Source organism: Camarhynchus parvulus, chromosome 1A, assembly GCF_901933205.1.
Source record: "Camarhynchus parvulus chromosome 1A, STF_HiC, whole genome shotgun sequence".
Taxonomy (NCBI): Eukaryota; Metazoa; Chordata; class Aves; order Passeriformes; family Thraupidae; genus Camarhynchus; species Camarhynchus parvulus.
In genome coordinates, this window is record NC_044586.1 from 46,336,900 (window position 1) to 46,359,495 (window position 22,596).

At 37.9% G+C, this 22,596-nt stretch overlaps 1 protein-coding gene across 2 annotated transcripts in view; it reads left to right on the forward strand.

Moving 5' to 3' along the window:
* Positions 1-205: 205 nt before the first annotated feature.
* CAPZA2 (capping actin protein of muscle Z-line subunit alpha 2) overlaps positions 206-22,596 on the forward strand; it is a 30,121-nt gene continuing 7,730 nt past the window's right edge. Inside the window, exons 1-7 of one of the 2 annotated variants that reach the window (XM_030959557.1) lie at positions 206-322; positions 14,332-14,395; positions 16,357-16,408; positions 17,055-17,118; positions 17,676-17,882; positions 19,049-19,128; positions 21,933-22,011. In XM_030959557.1, the coding sequence (XP_030815417.1) occupies positions 284-322; positions 14,332-14,395; positions 16,357-16,408; positions 17,055-17,118; positions 17,676-17,882; positions 19,049-19,128; positions 21,933-22,011 (585 nt within the window). In that variant the 5' untranslated portion in view covers positions 206-283. Of the gene's footprint in view, positions 323-14,271; positions 14,396-16,356; positions 16,409-17,054; positions 17,119-17,675; positions 17,883-19,048; positions 19,129-21,932; positions 22,012-22,596 lie in introns of those variants that run through there. The other variant, XM_030959556.1, reaches the window with a different exon arrangement.

Consider the following 22,596-nt stretch of genomic DNA (forward strand, 5'->3'; position numbering starts at 1 on the left):
TTCCATTCCCAACACGCCCCTCTGCCCCGGGATCCCCCATTTCCCATTCCCAACGCCCCCCTCCGCCCCGGGATCCCCCATTTCCCATTTCCCATTTCCCATTCCCCATTCCCCATTCCCCACTTCCCATTTCCCACTTCCCAACGCGCGCCCCCACCCCAGGCTCCCCGCCCACCGCGCGCGCACGCGCACAGGGCGCCGCCCCCGCAGGGAGCGCGCGTGGGTCCCGCCCTTCCTGCCGGGAAGGAGGAGCGGGAGGGGGCGGGCGCAGCCGGACGGGAAGATGGCGGACCTGGAGGAGCAGCTGTCCGACGAGGAGAAGGTAGGGATGGATGGATGGATGGGTTGCGCCGAGTCTCGCCGCCCTCCTGTTCTCCGTCCCTCGGAGCCGGCGGGGCTCCCGTTTCAGCGTGGCCGCGCAGCCGGGCCCGGCCGCAGCAGGGGCGGGCGGAGGGCCGGGGTTGAGGCCGGAGCAGGGCCGGCCCGGCCCGGCCGCATCTCCCGCCGCGCCTTGTACGGTGCGGGTCCGGGGGCGGCGCCCGGGGCCCGGCGGGAGCGGCGGCCGCAGCTCTGCCGGTCCCTGCGGCCGCCCCCGCCCGGCGTGCGGGGCCGGCGGGAGAGGCTGGGGAGACGCGGAAGGGCTTTCCCTTCCCCCACCTCCACTTCCCGTTCCCGAGGCGCCGTGCCCCTGCCGCCGGCTGCTCCGAAGCACCCGGCCTGCCGTCCCCAGGCAGCCTCCGGGCCCCGGGACGACATGGGATACATGTGATTTACGGGAGGAAGGAGCTGTGGGGATGAGGAAGGCTGTTTTGCTTCCTGCTAGGAGGCAGAAATTGGGGAAGTGGGAGGTCAAGGAGCAGAGGGACTGTGTTAGAGATGTATCACATACTCTTTTTGCGGCTGTTGGAAACTCAAATTTAAGGCAGATTTTTCCACAAAAGTCTCAAAAGGAGCAGGATGTTTTGTGAGACCTCAGTTATCACTGCTCCTTGTCATCCTCTGGGGGAATTCAGCTTCACAGCAGCTGCCTGTTTCCAAGCTAGGGTGTGGTGTTTCGTGTACATGGTGCACTGCTTCTGCCTTTATGTAACGCATGCTCTTGCTCACTTTCCCCTTTAAAAACTTACATTTTCATGTCTGTGGAAGTTGTGAGATGACTCAAATGTGGAAGGGATCAAAAAATGTGGAAGGCATAAAAAATAATCAGAACTTATTTGAAGTTAGAAGGATGTTTAAAATATCTAAGTTGTTACAATGAGACAGGTTTTCTGTTTGACCCTGTTTTGTAAGTAGAGATGCACTGGTATGCCTAGGAGTGCATAGCACCTAGATCTTGCTAATCCTCTTCCCAAGAGGTTTGAAGACTCTGCCTTCCTCTACTTAAATCACATTCCAAGGCCACCTCTCTATTGATATAAGTAGTAGCAAGTAGTAGTGTGATCTAGAAGTGTAAGTGGTAGTTGTGCTTTTTCTAGCCCCTTATAGAAAATACAAGTAACACTAATCCAGTACGTTGTTGCAGAAGGTATGCTGAAAATACTTTTACTACAAGTTATATTGACATCAGTGAATGGTTAAGATGGGAAGGGTTCCTTGCACATCATATTGTAGAGTCATCTAGGGCAGGCTGCCCAGTGCTGTGTGCAGGTGGCTTTTGGAAATCTCTAGGGGTGCCTCCACAGCCTCCTTGGACAACCTGTGGTGGTGCTCAGTCACCCTTGTAGTGAAAAAGTGTTTCCTTGTGCTCAGATGGCACCTCCTGTGTTTCATTTTCTGCCCATTGCTTCTCATTCTGTCAAATAATGAAAGACAGAATGACAGTTTTATCTTGTCTCTGTATGATCTTGGCAGCTCTGCCTGTGCTTTTGTGGCTGATGGAGTTAAGTTCTGAACTTCCTTCCACTCACTGATTTTTTTTCTTTTCCCCGAAAATGAGTGCAGAGACTCATAGAGACACTTCCTGCCTTGGTATAAGTGAATAGAATGAGCACTCATCCATTGTAAATTCAAATTGATTTCTCCAGTAGTCCCATATAAAATTGATTGTCCTGTATGAGTGGAATTTTCCAAGCCCGAGAGTATATTTTATTGGCTAAGAAAACAAAGATGGATAACACTGCAAACTCATGGAAAATATACATGTGCCAATATACATGTGATACCTTAAGATTTTATTTCTGATGCATTAAGTTGTGCTGTCATTGTACAATAAAAATGTTAGTTTGAGTATTCAGTCCTACTGAGCTTAAAAAAAATCAGCTGAATGGCATTTGACAAACACACCCTTCTCACTCATCCAGCTGGGACTATAAATAAATGCAGGAGTAGATGCAAAGAGGCAAACATTGATTTTCATGAGAAATAAATCACATTGCTCCTCTGTATACTTTCCTTTCATGATACAGAACTGGTAATATTGAAGGCTCATGCAGATGATGGTGGTGATGTAGTTCTATAGATAATTTCAGTAGAGTCATAACTAGAATCCTGAAACTCCTCAAGGAGGAAAGAAGGTGAACCAAGTATCAGAACGTCTTTTGTCTCAGACTTGTAGTAATGGTGTATGAGCACAAATAAGTAGGAGATCGAGTGATGTAATGATAGGCCAGGTTCAGAAAGGTCTTTGATTCATATCTTACTTCATGTTTAGTCAAAAGATTTTAAGTGTTGCAGAGGCAGTAAGCAGTTCCATGTACCTTACTATTGCTGGATTTAGGATGACTTTGTTTAGCTGTAGCATAATTCAAGTTTAAAACCAGCATGGTTCAACATAATTGAGAATATAGAAAGGGGCATAATTGGAATAATGGCAAACCACATTGTTTCAGTTCAAGTAAATGATCTTTAAAACCAAGGAAAGAGAAGAACCAGAAAGAGCATTTCAACATTCAAGACAGTTTTGAACTCAATCTTGTTCCTCTGATTCCCATTTTTAGAAATTTTTGAAGCCTTGTTTTTCTTTCAGTGATGCAATGAGTGTTGCATCGTTGCAACAATACAAGGATTATTTGTAGCAAATAAGGTGTGTAAGATTTGTGTGGATCCAAAGGTCTGAAGTTGGACCATTGCCAGTGAAAATTACTGGTTTTCTCATCCAGGAGCAGCGATTTTTCAGTGCTAAAGACAGCTTTTGTGATCCACAGTGTTTTGTAGTTACGATACTCGCATAGGTCACTGAAAGTTCTGAAGCTTTTAGGTATGTTGAATAACATAAGTTTGTTTGTTTATTGATTCAGTTTGTTTATTTAAAAACAGGGTGTAAGAGGTGGAAACCTTGAAGCCCTGAACTCTCAAGTAACAGTCATCACTTCTGCACCTTTCCTGTAGATAATGCATCAGCGCTTTGCAAGTTCTGAATGCCAAACCTATTCATGTGTGCAGGATATTTGAAGTAGTTTTGTTGAAGTCTTGTAACCACTTTTTGCAATTCAGTTTTATTCTGTTTTATCTAGAAATTGTTTTCTTACCTGTAGCTACAAAAAAATCTAACAAACATATATAAAAATACTTTAATTAGCATATTAGTGGGAATATTAAAGGTACAATTTATCTACATGAATGTAGGCCATAATTAATGAAAGGTACTGATTTTACTGTAAAAGTTGCATTTGCTAATGTAAATACTCATTTACAAACAACGGCACAAATGAAAAACAGCACAAAAACTATTTAAGTCATAAAACTAGTGTTCTCTAGTCAATTTTTGGTAACTTGAAGGGACATGTTTTCTGTAGGTTTGGTTGGGGTTTTTTGTTTTTAATGTGAATCTACGAAGCACAGGAGTTAAATAGTTGTGTATGACAGCCTCAGAAAATCAGGATGCCTTCAAGGGAGGAAAGGATAACGCATGAAGTTTTTAAATACTAAATTAACTCTTGCATTCCTTAAAATGCTGAACATAATAAACATGGGAATTGTCAAACATATTTCTTTAAAAAATGAACTACACCTCCTTTAGTAAGTTTATATCTCAGTAGTTTCACTTTTTGGAAAGATGGCGTTTAACAGTGTCGTTAGAAGAAAACTTCGCTTTTAAAGAGGAAGTAGTCCCATTTGTGAAAGTGAGCCTGGATGGCTTCCAGGTATTTCCTGGTGCATTGGGTAACTTTGTAACTTCTTAAATTTGTAGATTTTGACACCTAATTTACCTGATAAAGTTAAACTAAACTCTGCAGTGTAGTTTTGTCAGATTAAGGAAAACCCATTTCTTATGTCAGCGCTTTGGAATGAGAAGTCTATGCCAGTAAAATGAATCTCTCACCTGTAATGTTGTCTTTAGAGTGTAATACATTTACAGCAGATTGCACTTACATGTACAAGCCCACCAATGTGAAAGGCTCAGGTACTTTTCTCAATGCAAATATAAACCTTTTTCCTAAAACTGCTTTGAAAGCATTAGCAGAATTTTTGACAGAAAAAATGGTACTTTTCTAGTTTACACGTGTTAAAGCAATTCCTGTGCTCTGCATCATTCATTTTTAAAGGATTTAGACTTCTGACTTTCAGAATTGTGTCAAATGAGACTGTAGATGAGTAGGACGTGCATTTGAATAACCCTTTCTGGGTATAATTGCACTGTAATCTATAAAGTAAACTTTAAGTCTTGCAAGTGTCCTTGATAACATTTTTATGAAATTCTTTAACAAGAATGAGGAAGTTAGTAGTGCTTTTCAGACTGACATGTAATTTTGAATATTGGAGCTCTTCCAAGATTTAAGATTTTCATGTCCAGCTCAGGATATACATGAAAATAGGTGTGAAGGTAGAATGTTGTCTTGAGTTAGTTTGGTTTGGTGTTTTTGTTTTTTTGTGGGTTTTTTTGGTTTTTTGTTTTGTTTTGTTTTGTTTTTTGTTTTTTTTTTACTAAAAATGCATCAACACATATTTGAATCACTTTTTTGGGAAACTGTTAAACACTGTCTGAAGAAGTGATCATATACTGTACGTGTAACTGCAAATAATAACTCGGTTTGCTTCTACAGTCATACTGGCTGGAAGAAATTTCTGAAGGTAACTCAAAAGCTGGTTAGTCAAAATGGGCCAGTTTAGATAAGGCTGCTTAGGGACTTGCCCTTTGAGTTTTGGGTATCTCCAGGAACAGAGACTGTACAAGCTCTCTGGGTGAGGTGTTGCAATGTTTGTCTAAGCCCACAGTCAGAAACTTATCCTAATTTCTCATTGTTGCAACTTGTGTGCAGTGCTGCTTGTCTTTTACTGTGTACCTGCATAGTAAGGTACTGTGGAAATCAAAATTGTTTGCTTTTTTGACAAGTGAAAAGCAACTACTTGAAGCTTGAAAATGAGTACAAGTGAAACAAGATCATTATAAATAAAAGATCAGTGTTTTCTAAAACTTCAGGTCATATATTCTTTCCTTAGTACTAGCTTGAAGAAATTGGGTACCCTTTGGGGATTATGACTTCTACCATGTTAGGGAGTGTCGGAGTATTCTTAATGCAGTGGCACCTCAGGACCATCAAAAACCCCTTCTTGCTGTCTTTGTACTCTCAAAACTTCTTTGAGAAGCTTGCTACCTGGGAAGCCTCATAGCTCAAGTAGATAAGAGAAACAAATTGAAGCAAAAATAGAGTAATAGGACAAGTTATTGGCAAATACAGGGATGAAACTGGAGGCATTATTTTATGGTATAACAGATATGGTTCTATTGCTTACCAATACAGTCTTCAACCTACAGGTTCTGCTGAGAAATTCTGTTTTTGGTGGGTTTCAATTTTGGCAGTCAAAAAAGAAGAGGAAAAGGGTTTTAGCTACATTATTTAGCAAATCCCTGCATGTTTTACAGGCAGCCCTGTATGCTATTCACTCTCAGGTTCTGGGAGTGGGCTGTAAAGGAGTTGAAAGTGCTCATTGAGAAATGAAAGCAGGGTTTTGAGCATGCGGCAATTACTTTTTTAATCCTTGAGTAAGAAACTTCTGAAATGTAAAATACTTCAAATACTTTCTTAGCTTGACAGAGGACATTAAAACCTTGAAGAGGTAACTTAGAGAATTGTAAGATGCTGGAATTGGGAGGGGGAGACATAACAGTTCCGGTGGTACCTTATTCCATCCATTTTCATAGAGCAAGCTCTGTTATGTTCTTTTTCTCTCGCCACTGCTATTGAATCTGGGCTTTATGTCCTTGGGGTATCTCATTATAACAAATTATCTCAGTGTAGAAGATTTAAAAACTTCAAAAACTTGGGCTTTGTAGTAGAAGGGTACTTTGCAAATATGAACCAAGTGCTTTTTAGCTTACAGTGGATACCACTTCATAAAGACTGCTGAGAAAGAGAGTCTGCAGCTGAGGATCATGTGTGTTGATGTCCCTGTAACAGGACATCTTAGGTTTTTATGTGGGAGATGGCACTGTTGGTTTCTTTCTTTGTGAAGTCTTAGTTAGCCATTTCTTATACCATTTTCTTCTCATATAAAACTTAGTGCTTTTGCTTTTCATTAAATGTAAAATTTTACTACTTTTCAGTTTTCAGTGAATGATTTTTGCAAGGAAATAATTTTTTTATGCTGCTTAACTGTTGTCTATCTGTTCCATAAGCCTAAATATGAAGTTGCTTGGCTACAATTGTATATATTGTATTATGTATATATTTTTATACAGCTATTTATAATTATATATAAATATATACATGAATAGCCATGTATATATAATAAAAGGTTTCTAATTTTATATGCTCAGGAGAAATAAGAATAACTACAGAATAACATGGGAGAGATTTATCTTCTCTTATTTTTTTTATGGTTAATCTTGTGTGTTACTCAAATAACATCCTTTGCTTTCATATTCCTTTTTGCTATCTGTGTCTGATGCAGTGACTTTCAGAAGTCCCGTTTTGAGTTTGGGTTTTTTAAATCTTCTTAATATGATGTGGTGTGTAAAGTGATCTTAACATGGAGACTTTTATAATATTTAGACATTCTTCTGCTGAAAGATCCTACAGTGAAGCATCCACCACCTTTCAGAGTGGTTATTTTTGTGAAAATAAATCTCATTATTGAAGTCAGGTTATCAGGTAGAAAGAATGCAGCTAAATTACCACATGTTGTGTAAGGTGTACTTTTTGCAGCACTGTGAAGGGCTGGTACTGTTACATATTTTTAAGTACTTGTATATTAAAAATAATTGAGGAAAACACATGTTCTCCAGATGCAATGTAGCTTTCGGCATTACAATTAAGGAAATGTCTGTTCAGTCAAAGCCATAGGTATGGAATGTGCCCCTCCTTTCCTGTGCCACAGAACCACATTTTAACAGGGTTTTTTCCTTAGCTCTTCTAGAAGCAGAAGTGAATTGGATACTGCAGAGAATTTGCAGTTGAGCTTGGTAGGAAGGCAGTTGCAGTGCTATGTTTGTATTCATTCCCTCTCTGCCAGAGTCGCTGCCTTTGTTCCATGTTTGTGTGAGATGATGGATGTTTTGGGATGCTGTTCTGCTGTTTGAAGTTATACCCGTGGATATGGTGAGGTTTCATGAGATGCCGTGAAGGCAGTTTGCTGCTGACATGGGGTAATTCCTTTCTCACATTTTTGTTCTCGGAGCTTGTCCAGCTGTTTGAAGGCTTTTTTGCCTCACTAAACTGTCAGCAGCAGGAAGCAATTATAATTATTTAAAGCTCTTTTTTAGCTAAAATGGTTATCTTCTTGCCACCTTCTAAAGCTATTCTTTAGCTAGATCAATCTGCTTGTCTGAATACTCACAGAAGTAGATGAGCACTGATGATACATAGGAGTTTATGAAAATAGTGTTGTAAGGTCCTGGGAAGTATCTAACCTAAAGATTTAATGAGCAATTGGAGCCAACACTACCAAGTATCTAGCTATCCAAAGGGGAACCTAGTTACATGTTCTTTAAACACTGAGGGGTTTACAAAGTCAAAAACTATGTTGATGTTTGGATAGAGCATCGAGCATTGTATCCTGCAAGTGTTTGAACCTTAGAACTGTGTTCCTTTATGTGTAATGTATGTCAATGCAAAATTCATTTTGAGTAGTAGATGTCAAAACAGTTTTGCTTTATAAGGAACAGCAGAGATGCATATTGAAAAATAATGGTACAGCTCAAGCTGAACTTAAATAACAAGTTTTACTCAAACTCAGAACTAAGTAAAACTAGGTGTTATGTCCAGTATCACTCCAGTGAGTACAAACTGTATCCCTTATTTTGAGTGTGACTTAGAGATCTTGAGTGAATTCAAACTTGCCACATTTAACTGATGTCTCTGTTAATATTTATGTAACTATGAGCTAATTGTGAGAAAACCCTGTAGCTACCTGTAAATAGAGTGAAGTGGGTCACCACAAACCCATTTGTTTAGTTGCAGACAGGTTTTTTACAAGAACTACACAGAAGGCATGACTGAGAACAGAGCTCTCTAGTCTCTACTGTTCCTGGAGCTCCCTTCTGGATGTGATATCTCATCATCTTTTTTTTTTGCCAAACACAGATTTCTGTGAGTGGGAGATTTATTGTGTGTTGTAAGATAGCAAGGGTACCCTCAGGAATCCTGAATGTAAATGCATGATGTACAATGCTGTGAGCCTGCTGTAACAGTGATAAAAGTAACTTTGGGAAGCTCTTTTCATTCCCCTGCGATTAGCAACAAAGTTGTCTTTGAGTGGAAATTATTGGGGGAATCTTTTGCATGCCCTCCATCTTCCCTCCCTCCCCCCTCCCCCCAAATTTTCATGCATTTTCTTAGGTTAAAAGGGTTTTTAGTATCTATTTCACTATTTCATTTTTATTGCTGTGGAGCAGTGAACTTTTAACCTGTTAAGACTGTAGAGAAAGGGGTGGGTCTCCCTGCTGCAAAGAGTTCACAGCTGAATTTCTGAATTTGAAAGAAAGGATGTATAGGAAAGCATGAGGGTGAGTATGTGGTTTCACAGTCTCCTGCTTATCAGCATGTTTTTTCTGTGCAGCATGGATGTTGATTGAAGGAGTGAGCAGTCAGGGTGCCTAGCAAACAAAACTGTGAAATAACTGTCTTTCAGTCGAGTTAAAAGGGGGCAAAGAAAAACGGAAGAGGGAGAGTTTTAATGTGCCTGCTACTGTAAAAGATGCACCTTAGCAGAGTCGGAGGAGCGAGCTGCCTTGTAGGTGACAGTGGCACTGCGGAGCCCGGCAGTGGGAGCACATTCATTCTCCTTGACCATATATAGGCACAGACAGCACACAGGCTCGGGCTTCTCCAACCAGTGACACTCCTCATGTGGCAGGAACAGGAAGAGTAATCTCAGGGCATTTGAAGCCGCTATGTATAACTTCTTAAAAATATAATTAACTTCAGAATGGCTTAGGCTGGGAAAGATAGAGGAGTAGGATTTCTCTTATGTACCTGATGGGTATCATGCATTGAGAAAAATTAAATTGTGAAATAAAGGCAGAAGTATGGAAAAAAATAGTTTTAGCATAACTGCCACCATTCTGTACATTACTACATAGCTCTTTGCTTGTGTAGTCTGAAAACTGCAAATATTGTTGTAACTGAGTGTATAATAGACCAATCGTCTAAATCCCTAGCAGAATAAAGAATTAGGCATAATACCTAATAATTGTATTCATCACATACAACAATCCTGTCCTTTTCTCTTTTGCTAGGCTTCTCTGTATGAATTTTTACCTTAATAAAAATCAGTAAGCTTGTAGGTTTGATAAACTTAACTGATGTGATAGGTAGCATTTGACTTCACTTGATTCTGAAAATAAATCTTGCTAGCTCTTACCTACTGAGAGCAGACTTCAATTTAAGCGAGACTGTGAGTGGTGTAAATGTGAAAACTGGATAAAGAGAGCAGCTGCAGTGGGGAATGCTTCCCTTGTCAGTGTTTCAGAAGTAATTTTTATACTTTTTTTTAACTTGCTGTCAGCTTCTGTATGATTTGTCCAAATTAATGCTCAAAACTGCACAAAGACATGATTCATAAAAACATGTGTAGATGGGGTTTTTTTTTGCATTCAAGAAATTTAATATAGAAAACACATGGTTTCTTACACACGTTTGTGGTAAAAGCTGGTTTTATGTAAACCACTGGTGATCAGATGTTCTAGATTAGTTTGAAGTTTATAATTTTTTGCTGCTCTGAAGACTTGAAGCTGAAAACTAACTCAAATCTCCATCAATGAAACAGTGTCTTAAACTTTAGGTAGTGTTTTGGGAGTAACTATGGTAATAAGTGGAGAAACTTCAGGTATTTTATGTCTTTGAGTTTTCCGAATGAAGAGTCAACTGTAACAATGTTTTGTTACTTGCTGATACATGTATGAGTTTCTTGTACTGTGTGTAAAGGCGCAGTTCTCTTGATTGGAAAAAGGTTTTGTCATTTGGATTCTTAAGATATTATGGTGTTTCTGTTTTGGCTTGCACAAATCAATCTTTTAGAAGTCTCAATACATTGAAAAAGCAGCATTTATTGCAAATATGCACCTGATTGGTTTTCTTAAAACTATTTTCAGCAGATACAACTTCCTATCTCAGTTTAACTAAAGAGCAGTTTAGTTTTTTTGCTTGTCACTTTGTATTACAGGTTATGTATTTTTTTAATTTATCTTTTTTTAGTTGCCCATGAACATCATATTTTATATGGACTACCTCTTTCTTTTAATTGTGCTTTCCCAAGTGGTAGCTGAGGCTTTTTGCTGCCCAAAGGGAGAGATCATCTCATAGAGGTTAATGGAAGTGCATTCATTTATCCTTCAGTATCAGTCTGGGATTGAAAAACAGACGCCTCCTTTAGAGCATGTATTTCTGGGAAAATTCAGTGGCAATAAATCTGTAACTGCTTTTCAGTTCTAATGTGTTAAATGAAACTACTGGATTTAATTCTTTTATGTGGGCTTCCTGGATGTATGAATTGGGGAAATAATGGCTTTATCAGATGCTCATCACAGAGAAATTAATTCAGTTTAACTGCTGAAGGAAAGTGGATTACTTTTAAATTGGCTTCACAAAGGCAGGTGAGCAAAATACAGAGTGTCTTAGCTGGCACACTCTCAACTTCTGAAAACACGTTCTTTTTTTGCTTTTGTTAACATGAATATACTTTATACTTGATGAGGTATTCATTGTAAATTTGCATGATTGTTTATCTGTTCTATAAAATGTTTCATCTATGATGAATTTTTACACAAAAAACTAACAGTGAGAAATTGAATTTACTTGTAAAATTTTGTATAAAGTAATGTCTAGGTTGGTCTGTCGTGGGGACATCTGTTACATCTGAATGCTTTTGAATGAATGTTACTTATAGTGTAGCTAATCTGACTGATAATAGTTCTTACTGATAGTGAAAAAAAATAAGCAAAACCAGATTTATATTACCAAAACAGCTGAAAATGAGGTAGTGGTCTAGTTTTAGTATAGACCTAATGTCTCACCTTACAGGTGACACACGTTTAAAGCATGTGGTCATTCAGGGTGCAGTTTGGACACCCATATTTTGCTTAATTTTGCTTCTATAGCCGCTGCCTGCCCAAAACTGATGGACCTGTTATTTCACAACTCCAAATGTCTATAAGTCTTGTTTCTCTGCTTGCCCAGAGCTAACCTGGCCTTGGCAGGGGTAAGCAGTCCTGTTCACCTGAAGTCAAGGAATCAAGAAATGCTGTTCCTTCATCTTGAGCTGGGAGTCAGCCCAGTGATGGTCATGCTGAAATCACACAACTAAAAGCACAATACTTGCTTTTCAGGGCTGAGCTGTGACCCTATTAATTGGTGTCATGATTTAACCCCAGGCAAGCCACCAAGCCCCACACAGCCGCTCAGTCACTGCCCCACCAGTGGGATCAGGGAGAGAATCGGAAGGGTAAAAGTGGGAAAACTCATGGGTTAAGATAAAGACACTTTAAGAAGGAAAGCAGAAGGTGTGCATGCAAGCAAAGCTAAACAGGGAACTAATTCACTGTTTCCCGTGGGCAGGCAGCTGTTCAGCCATCTCTAGGAGAACAGAGCCCCATCACATGTAATGGTGACTTGGGAAGTCAAATGCCATCACTCCAAAATCTCCACCCTTCCTCCTTCTTCTCCCACTTTATTTACTGAGTGTGATTTGATATGGTGTGGAATATCCCTTGGTCAGTTGGAGTCACCTGTCCTGACTGTATCTCCTCCCTACCTCCCATGCACCCACAACTTCCTTGCCAGTGTGACAGTATGAAAAGCAGAAGAGGCCTTGGCTGTGTAAGCCCTGCTCAGCAGCAGCACAAACAGCTATGATCAACACTGTGTTCAGCACAAATCCAGAACGCAGTCTTCTACCAGCAACTGTTATGAGAATTAGTTCTGCCCCAGCCAAAACCAGCACAGTTGGTCATTTGATAAAATGTGCTGGTGATAGAACCTTGGAGCCTGTCTTGTCCTTCTTGCCCTTGTCCTTCATAAGCATTTTAATAATACTGTAGGTTAGCTTTGTTTCACATTTTTATATTACTTTGGCTTGAGCAATGAGCTGGATACAGTGCCTTGACTTCAGCAAGAGAAGGAGGAGTGTGGGGATTGGTGATTCAGATAATGTTGGTATCACAGATAAATTTACATTCCTTTAATTCAGCAGAGACAATCCACGTTGCTTTAATAAGTAGGCATAGAAGAAGGTCCCCTTGCCTCTCTGTGTCTGTTTTGAAAAGAGTGAACTTTGTGGCATTTATCTCAGTATAATGCAAATTCATGTTTACATGGAAAGAGGAGTTCTGATGGTACATATTTGAGGTAGCAGACAAAGGTTGTCTGCAATCCAAAATGCAACATTTAGGTTAGAAAGTTGGGAACTGACAACTTTTTGCATTTCCATTATCCAGCTCTGAATGGTCATGTTCTGTTAGTGATCTGAAAGCTGCCTGGGCTGGTGACATGGGATCTCATGAGGGTTCAGCACTGCTCATGAGGCAGCTAAATGCTCTCCCAGGGCACTCGAACCATCTCTCCTAGAGACGCTTGTCTGAAATTTGGGCCCTGTCAAGATGCAGGGGCCCGAACCCTGGCTGTATTGCTACCCTCAGTTGTAAAAGCTGTTTTCTTGTCAGTTCAAGAGCTCTAGCATGCTCAGACAGTTCTTTAGTAGTTTCAAATACAAAGAAATGTGTAAATCTAATACATTTTTTTGTTATTTTTAGGTATTTGTAATGAAATGTATGCTTCTCAAACTCCTTAATTTCAAACAGTGCTCCCAGGCACTGAATTTTCCAGCTCTTCATTCCATAGATGCGTGACATAGGGTGTTGGAAAGGGAAACTCTGTTTCAAGTAGTATCCTGTATTTGAATAGCAACACCAAATTGAGGATGCAAGAGAGCTTTAAATGTCTGCTAAACTTGGATAACTGTAAAGGATAGGAACTTTTGCCAAGTTAAGTTAGGGAACCAATATTTAGTTGGTTAGTTTTTATAATGGGTGCCTTTAACAATGCAAGAGGGAAAAAGAATGAATCAAAGTGTGTCCACTAAGTGACATTCTGCAAGTAAGAATGTCACTTAGGGGAGAAGTTTAAAAGTTGTTTCACATTTAGAAAGTATTTTTGTGGGTTTTTTGCAAGCAAATGTGTGTGCACCTGTGTAGTGAACCAGCTCAGGGACCTGGTATGCAAAGAAGGAGCAATAACTTTCCTGATTTTGCTCATTGTGCTGTTGTACAAGGGCTTGTGCAAGCAGAAGGAGAGAGAAAGCCAGGGCAGGTGTGCATACTTTCAGTGAAAATACTGGCTTACGCTATGTTTATTCTGCAAGAACTTGTGGCTTAAGGCCATTAATTACTAATTAAGATCTCAAGGGTTTTTAAAGCTTTATCTGCTGGTACTGTGGTACTAACAGGTCTTAGGTAAATGCAGGTGAAATTATGAGCTTTATTGTCTATGCAGTTAATCTGTCAGTGTGGACCTTTTGGAATGTACAGAACCATATGATATGTAGTAAAATTGGAAGAGAAGCTTTGAAGATCAAATGCATCTTCATCATGGTTTTTGGCTCTCTTGGATTCTGTATTGATTCCCAGGCACCCATGGACTGAAAGCTGACATAGATAGTGCATATATTGTTAATGTTATTTGTTATATTCATCTTTTCCTGTTTGCCAGTAAAAGAAAACATGAATGACTCAATTTCCCCATCTCCTTCCATCACATACAATCTCTATTCTCTTTGGAAAGGTCGAGCTTTATAGTCTGTTTTTAATAAAGACCAAGTAGTTGAAACAACGTGAACAAATATGTGAAAGTGGGAGTTGTACAATTTAATGTCTGGCTGTTAAAACTCCATAATGCATAACTACTTTGAAAAGGAATGAATGCAAGTATATATAACCACATGATTGTTTTTGTATTTAAGGTGCGTATAGCAGCAAAATTCATAATTCATGCTCCTCCTGGGGAATTCAATGAGGTGTTCAATGGTGAGTATCTGTCTGCTCTGCCCTTTTCTTTAAGGTATCTATATCCAAAATTGCATTGCTGATTATTCTCCTGAATTTCATGTAGCTTATATTGTAGCAGCTTCCTTGCTATAAGGGCTGGTTGTGTAGCTGGGCATGATAAGCTTTGCAGTCACAAGACAGCTGGAAGTTTAAATGCAAAACAAGGGAAGTACTGCTTTTCTTTGTGAAGTGAGAACGAGCTTTGTTTTGAATGAGTCATGAATTAACAGTTGCAAGGGTTTCTGTTTAGAAAACAGATACTCCTATTTTTCATCTTTGATAGACAATTATATTTTTCAACAAAAATTAAACTAGCAGAAATTAAAATGGTCATTTTTTAAAAAGAAGGAATATCATTACTAATATTTAACCTTGAATACACAAAAGACTACTGCCTAGTGCCAGTTGTGGAAAGAATATTAATGTTCTCCAAATATTTCTAACCTTTAAATTCTGGGCACACTTCATTTTACTGAGTGTATTGGTAAACTGAAAGGAAACTTAAAATAAGCTTCTCTCAACTATTGTTGTCTAAACTTTACCTAAGATGTTATTTGTTAAAAAAAATGTTGTTTGTCTGTCATCAGGCTATTTGGGCATATGTATAGTTTTAAAAGGCAGGCTTTATAGTTGTGGCTTACAAATGTTTCTGAAGCTATTTAAGTAAAAAATGAACTTGGTATACTAAACCTGTAGTCAGTGTTAGACTGGAGAGAGCTTAAGTTTATTAAAGAATGCAATGCTTTTACAAGTACCTTGTTCTTAGTTAAACTGTGGCCAGCTAATTATTATTTAAGATTAGTTAGTACTTACGTTTTGAAGTGAGCAGCTTATTAACTCAGCTCTCTGAAGATTATTAAAATTTCTTAGAGTAGTACTGCTTATAGACTTCATTGTTATGCCAATTCATAGCTGCAACTACCTGCTCAATAACAGAGTACAGTGTGTTTGAAAACATATAATGAAAATTTGATCACAAATGCCTGACCAGTGTTCAGGGAGATTTAGGCTGCCTTCTTAAATAGAGAAAGCTTTTAATTCCAATTCTGAAAATTGTGCATTTGGTTGGTTGGTTTTGTGTAGGGTTTTTTGAGTATGTGAGGTGTTTTTTTTCCTTTGGGGTATTTTGTGTTTTGGTTTGGGTTGGGGAGTTTGGTTTATTTCAGAAGGGTTTCCTTGTTTGTTTTTTAAAGAAAAAAATACCTTAAATATATTCCAGATTTTTTTTACTTTTCACTTGAATGATACCTTGGAAATATTTAAAAGAGGTTTAATATGTTCTGGCAAGACTAATGATTGGTTAGTTAATGAGCATGAATTAAATTGCTATTCAAACAGTGTCTGGTAAAGTCAAGTGCATAAATAAGAAATTTGCTGCACAATAAATATATAAGAAATTTTGAGGAGAGTATTAACTTTATTCTATATTCATATGCTTCTTGTATCATGGTAGAAAAAATGCTATGATGGTGTATAATCTTCTGCTTAGTAAGTGTCATTGAGGAATGAGACTGAAAATGGTAGGGCTTAAAAACCAGTTCAATGTATTCCATATCAGTGTCATCAGAATACAGTAACAATAATATAGGGTGAGGGAGTTGGTAATACACATTTTAAAGGAAACTTGGTAGAGTTCTGTGCTGTTCTCATTCAGAGCTTCTCAAGAAATTAGATTGACAGATTCCTAGAGCCTGTAGAATACAGCTTAAATCTCTTTGCCAGATTGTCTTCAAAGAGATCCATTTCTACACGATTATTTTAATTTTATTCAGTGAAAATTATAAAATATGAAGCAATAAATTTACTGCCTAGTAATCTCTGTGGGTATGGAGTAGTTTGGGGGGGGGGTTGTTGTTTTGTACAGTCTTTTGTTACTTGTTATGTGACTGAAACAAGTTTCTGAGCTAACTGTACTTATATGTTGTAAATACTCCTTTCAGATGTTCGGTTGCTGCTTAATAACGACAATCTTCTCAGGGAAGGAGCAGCCCAGTAAGTACCAGATGTCACATACTCAGTTGCATAAAAGCAAGATGTTTTTTCAGTAGGACTTGCATAATCAGTAAGTGGTTAATTTAAAGATGTGTGCTTGGCAAGTAAAACCCTATTGTGTGTGTTGGGCTTCTTTGATCAAGATTAAATTCTTGGCAGAGGAGAGATCTGTATTGTGTCCTAATGATTAGAGCAACTTCATTTTCTGTTTCATGGTAGCTTTACTGGATCATCTGTAAGGTACTGCATCCTTAGACCCTACTTCTGTATCAGAACATTGTGCCTACTGTACTTTCTTGCCAAAATTAGTTTCTTCTTTAAGAGTGGAGATATGTGGCTTAGATGGTTGGATCCCTGTGGAATTTAAACTTTATCTGCTCCTCCAGTTTCTATGGGTTACTATAAAGCTTAGGTGTTTGTCTACATCAAGTTACTTCTGAATGTAAATTTTTGTGTAACGGCAGTTGGAATCTGTAATATAATCACTAAAGTGATTCCAAGAATTTTAGCCTGCTAGGTAAAGCATTAATATAATTTTTAATGCATCATTGCCCAGATTATTAGCTATTATTTATATCCCTTAACTGCTACTAAGGAAAAAGATTGTGCTTGATGCAGGTTTTTGTTGTTTTTTTTTCTCTTGTAGTGCATTTGCACAGTACAACTTGGACCAGTTTACTCCTGTAAAAATTGACGGTTACGATGAACAGGTATGAATACAGTGAAATACTTGCAATCTTCCTTAAACTGTTAAAGATAGTCTGGTATTGGAACAATTCTTGGCAAGAAAATTAAAAGAAATGTATCTGCCCTACCAAAACGTAGAGATTGTGCCCCTTCAGTAGTACCAGTGCCAGTCCCATAAGTTAATCATTCAGGGGTATGTAAAGAGCTTGAACTTTTAGTCTGCAGTGTTGACTGAATTCAGTGTTTGTAGCTGTAAAAACTATTTGCTGCATTGTTAGTAGCAGAAGACATGAATTTCTGTCTTGCATGGTTTGTTGCAGTAAGAGAGAAAGATTCGAGATTTGTTTTTCTGGGGCAGTGTATCATATTTGCTTTCTCCTCTCTTGCTTTATGCATATTTTGTTTAAAATGTAAGTTTTAATGATTAAGCTCCCATTAAATGCAGGATATAATTAGATTTGGCATGGCATTTATTTTTTTCACTATATAGCAAATGTTACTAATTCTATGATTTAATACATCTTATATAATATAAATATATATATATATATATAAATGAAATTTAAATTTTATAATACAGGTTTTGATAACAGAACACGGTGATTTGGGAAATGGAAAATTTCTGGATCCGAAGAACAAGATTTCTTTTAAATTTGATCACTTAAGAAAGGAGGCTACTGATCCTAGACCCCATGAAGTTGAAAATGCCATAGAGTCCTGGAGAAATTCAGTTGAAACGGCAATGAAAGCATATGTGAAGGAACATTATCCAAATGGTGTCTGCACAGTAAGTGCTAAATAACATAACCACTGTACCCGTATAGATAGTTACAAATTTTAAAAGGGAGCTATTTGTAAACCAGAAAGACAGGCAGTTTCGACTGTAAAGAATTTATTCCTGTTGGGGGTTCATGAGAAATGCAGGAAAGCTTCAGAATTTTAATGTTTTAGCTGTTGGATTATTAGTGAGTGGTTACTGCAGGTCATAGTGAAGATTGACCTCTGTATTTGAGCATTTTTATTTAAATTTCTTGATGCATTTAGACATTTTGTGGACTACTGCAGTTTGATCCTGCTGATCTTGGCTGTCTGGCTGGTTGCTTAGAAGGGGAGAAAAATTCCATAAAATAGAAATGTCTATCTTGGCTCGATTTACTGACAAAACTGTCTTAGTAAAGCAAACTCATTTTGTTCCATCATATCTCCTTTATATCCAAGTGCTGTATTCTTATTACCAGAATAATCTGATAGCTTCTTAAAATAAAACCTCTTAGTCTGGACTAAAATAGTATTTGCTTGCTGTTACAAGCCCTATGACTATTTAAATCTCAGCAAACTGATCTATTGATAGCTGTTCTGTGCTTTATGTTGATGTGACAGAAAAATTAACTAGGGGGGAAAAAGTAAATCAGCTGCTGAGTTAACAAGTTGAATTGGATTCCCAGGAAGTCAGATGAGTTCCTTTTTCTGTAAAGGAAACCAGATTGGATGTTCACTGAGATAATTTTTAAATTATCTCAGATAATTTAAAAGGGGGATAAAGCAGAAAAGCAGAAACACACCCTTTTTGCTATTCTGTACAGGTTTAAATTGTCATATAGTTGGTAGAATAACTGGTGTTTGAGACCGAGCTGGTAATAAATGTATATTGTCTCAGTAGTCACTGTTACAGGCTTAGAATTCCTGTAGTGGTAGAAAAAGGAGTTTATAATATATAAAATTTATTAAGATGATTTGCCATCAGGTTTTTTAATCTTAGATATTTTCTGCATTGTAATAAATACTTTATTGTTTCATGTACAGAATATTATGTATGACCATAATGGTTAGAAAACAAAATTTTAGTTTATGTAACAATAGTAGAAACAGATATCCAAGCAGTTTGACCAAGGTCTGCTCAAACTTTGACTGTTCTTTTTTTTGCTTCTTTCTTTTTTTTTTTTCCTAATTAAGGTTTATGGTAAAACAATCGATGGACAGCAAACCATTATTGCATGCATAGAGAGCCATCAGTTTCAAGCAAAAAATTTTTGGTAAGTTTCTGTATGGATCCACAGACAGTAAAATACAGCAAACTGAGTAAGTGCCATTACACTGATAACAATTAGTTCAGAGAAGAAGGTGGATGCATATCTTGGTTGGGACCCTTCTTCTCCCTTCACTCCACTCCCAAGTTTTTCTGCTAAAACTGTAGAAATCTCTTCCTTTGTGGTAAGTAAAATGGCAGACTGTGTACCTGCATCTCCTTTGTAGAACTTCGCAAAATTCCATATTACACATATGGCATACATGATTAATTTTGCTGTTTATCACACTGACACCAATACTCATGGCCATCTTCCCTAATACAGTTGCTTTGGCTTGTTTTGCTTCCTTTTTGATTGACAGAATAAGAACAGCTCCTTCTGGTTTGAATTTGTCAGAGAAAGAAAGTGACCAAAAATCACTTTACGGTGGGACTTAAGTGATCAAGTTTGGGGTTAGACGGATAAAGGTGATTTTGGATGAAATAAAATCTTACAAACTGCAGCTTTCTTTTTTTTTTACCTGGACTTGGTTCAATGATGTTTTCCACAGGCTGGAGTGACCTTTGGATAGCTCCATACAAGAAACTGGCCAAAGTTGGCATAAAATATCACAGTATCAGAAATAGGTTAAGGACGTTATAGCCTAAAGATAGCTTATATATGCAGTTGTCAGAAGAAAGGCATTTCATTACTTGGTTTGCTTTTTGCATCTGCTTGCAATTTATATTAGTAATCCCACTGGTAGTGAATGGAAGTACAGAAATCTTTGGGTTTTGATTCTGAAGGGGGATATTACATTTCCATAGTAATTTCAGCATGTGTATGTATCAGTTATTTGCCCAGTATGCTGATTTTTATTGAATTTGCATAGATAATAAATATTTTTTTCTTACTAACTTAAACTTGACTAGTTAAGTCTTCATGTTTTGCATCAATATTAGAAGTAACTCGAAATAATACTGGTTTTCTTTTTAGTTTGGAAGTATGAATGAATTTTGATATTCCAAATAATTAATTTTGTAGTCTTTTAAGAAGAGGAACAGATATGCAGCAACCTTTTATAGATGGAGAAAATCTTTCTTGAAAGTTTTCTTTATTAAAGTTATGATTGGGCATCTCTGGGTAAATATTGACCATGTTTTTAAGAGTTTTTCAGGGATAGTCAGACTCTAGTGCTTGTTCTTAGCAAGTTGTAGTAAATGCATATTGCTTTGGGAGATTCAGAGATGGAGGAATGGATTCCAAGTTAACCAGATTCCTCAGTTATCCAACTGTAGGGCTGGTTATCCAGTCCAAGCCACAGCCAATACTTCTTCCCAAGGTGTTCCAGCTTTCTAGGCATTTGCAAGTCTGTCATCCTACTATGAGAGTAAGTTTGTTGGGTGATAGAAAATCAATATATACCAAAGAAAAATACTTTCTGATTATTTGAAATACTGTAAACATAGGATAGATGGCTTATTAAAGAAAGAAGAGGAAAGTTAATCTCTTACAAAACATTCTAAGTCAGCCAAGCTAAATAAAGAAATTGTGTTGTTTTTTTCCTTAGAGCATTTCCTACAGAAAAATCCTTCTGAACTTGAATTTTTTCTTTCTTTTTTTTTAATGGCAACTTAAGGACAAAAATTATATCCCAGAGTGGTCATGTTAACTTCAAGGGACCACAGACTGACTGAGAAGCAAACAAATCTGTTAGCTAGCCATTGAACCCCTGGCATTCAAAAACTAGAATTGTACCTGAGGTATAATCCAGCACTTAAGCTTTCTCATAATCAGTGGGTCAGTCTATAAAGCTACTAGTAGTATTAATGTCACTAAGTTGGGCAACCCTTTCAGTTTTCTTAGCAATGCCAACAAGCTTCTGAATTGTCTTAGTCTATATTTTCAGTGATAATTTGGATATTGTCTGAAATAATAACGAATGGCTTTATAGCTGAGTTACCATTGTTACTGTGTCATTATATAGATTTGTTAGTAGCTCTTAATTTTTAATATTTTATATCTTTCTCTCCCCTTGTTGAATGCACTGGAATCTACACCTAACATTAGCAGCATTGGAACACCTAGTATCAACTTTCTTTCCTTCTTTAAGTGCAAACACAAGACAAATCATGGACTGCTGCAGTGCTTTCTTAATTCAGCTCTATAGTACTAACCTTCTAATCCACTAATCTCATTGCTAAACAAGATGATGTCTAGTTTACAGGAAAGAAATCAGGTGAAACTACTCGCCATACTGTTTTCCAGGTGTTTGAAACTCCCTTTAGGCATTTCGGCAAGGATTCTGAATTTGTGGAAGGAAACTGGAAGGAAATAGTTGTCCTGGAAGGGAAATGCTAGAAGAGCTGAAAGGCCTAGTTACAGTTAAACACATCAGAAAGTCTTGCTACTGTAATATTCCTTCCATTCAAGTTTTTGATAGCCTGAGGTGAAGCGTGGCTTTGGCTGATCTAGCAAAACATTCAGGTCCTAGAAACAAAATATTGGCTGTGTGCGCCTAACTAATGCTACAGGAGAGAAAGAACATTTGAGGCTTCAGGTATTTTCAGAAGTTAAGTCCTCCTGTTAAAAGGTCCTTAATAATAAATCTCCTTGGTCCACAGCGAAAACTGAGGTTAAATATTTTGGGAAACAGTTCTGTTTTGGTCATGACTGATTATGATGCTAAATCTTTAGGGGAAGATTTTCTGCCTGTGTAGTTGCACTGCAAATTTCATTCTCTGGTTTCCTCTGACTATCAGTTGTGTGCTGGGATTTTTTTTCATAACCAGTGGGGTAACATCCAGTTTCTGTTCTACTGTTTTTTTAAGGAATGGCCGTTGGAGGTCAGAATGGAAGTTTACAATCACCCCTTCAACCACTCAAGTGGCTGGCATCTTGAAAATTCAGGTATGCTTATCTCAAACTGTATCCTGAACCATAAAGTCTCCAGTCATTATCAAGGGAGACTCAGGCCAGTGTATCAAATATGTTAAGGGAAAATGGGGACACAGTAAGCAAGGCAGCAATGCTCATTCACTTAAGTGTTAGTGACTTAATTTACATATTTATCTAATCCTTAAAAACATAAAATATGCGTTTAATGTAATGATTCAGAGGACTTAGGAATGTGTATTCACCTCAGCTAGGCACATGTCTCTTTGGTTTCCTGTTCACAGAATTCACAGTGAGACAAGACCTTCCTAAGTGTAGGCCTTTCTGAAGTAGATTTTTTTTTTTCATTTTAACTGATTGTGGGGGTTTTTTAATGTTATTGTATTGTTCAGAAAGATGGAAACCTTTTGGTTCACCTATTCCACTGTCAGAAATTTTTGAATCTATGTATTCTTCATTCAGAATTTGGCTTTCCTGTTGGCATTAGGGCATTCAGAAAGGAGGAATTCCAAGCAGGCAGAAGTTCTGAGACCAGCGGAAGTCTGACTGTCATGTGGTAGGCAGGGAGACTCGACTTTCTGGATTGGTTCCCTGGAATGT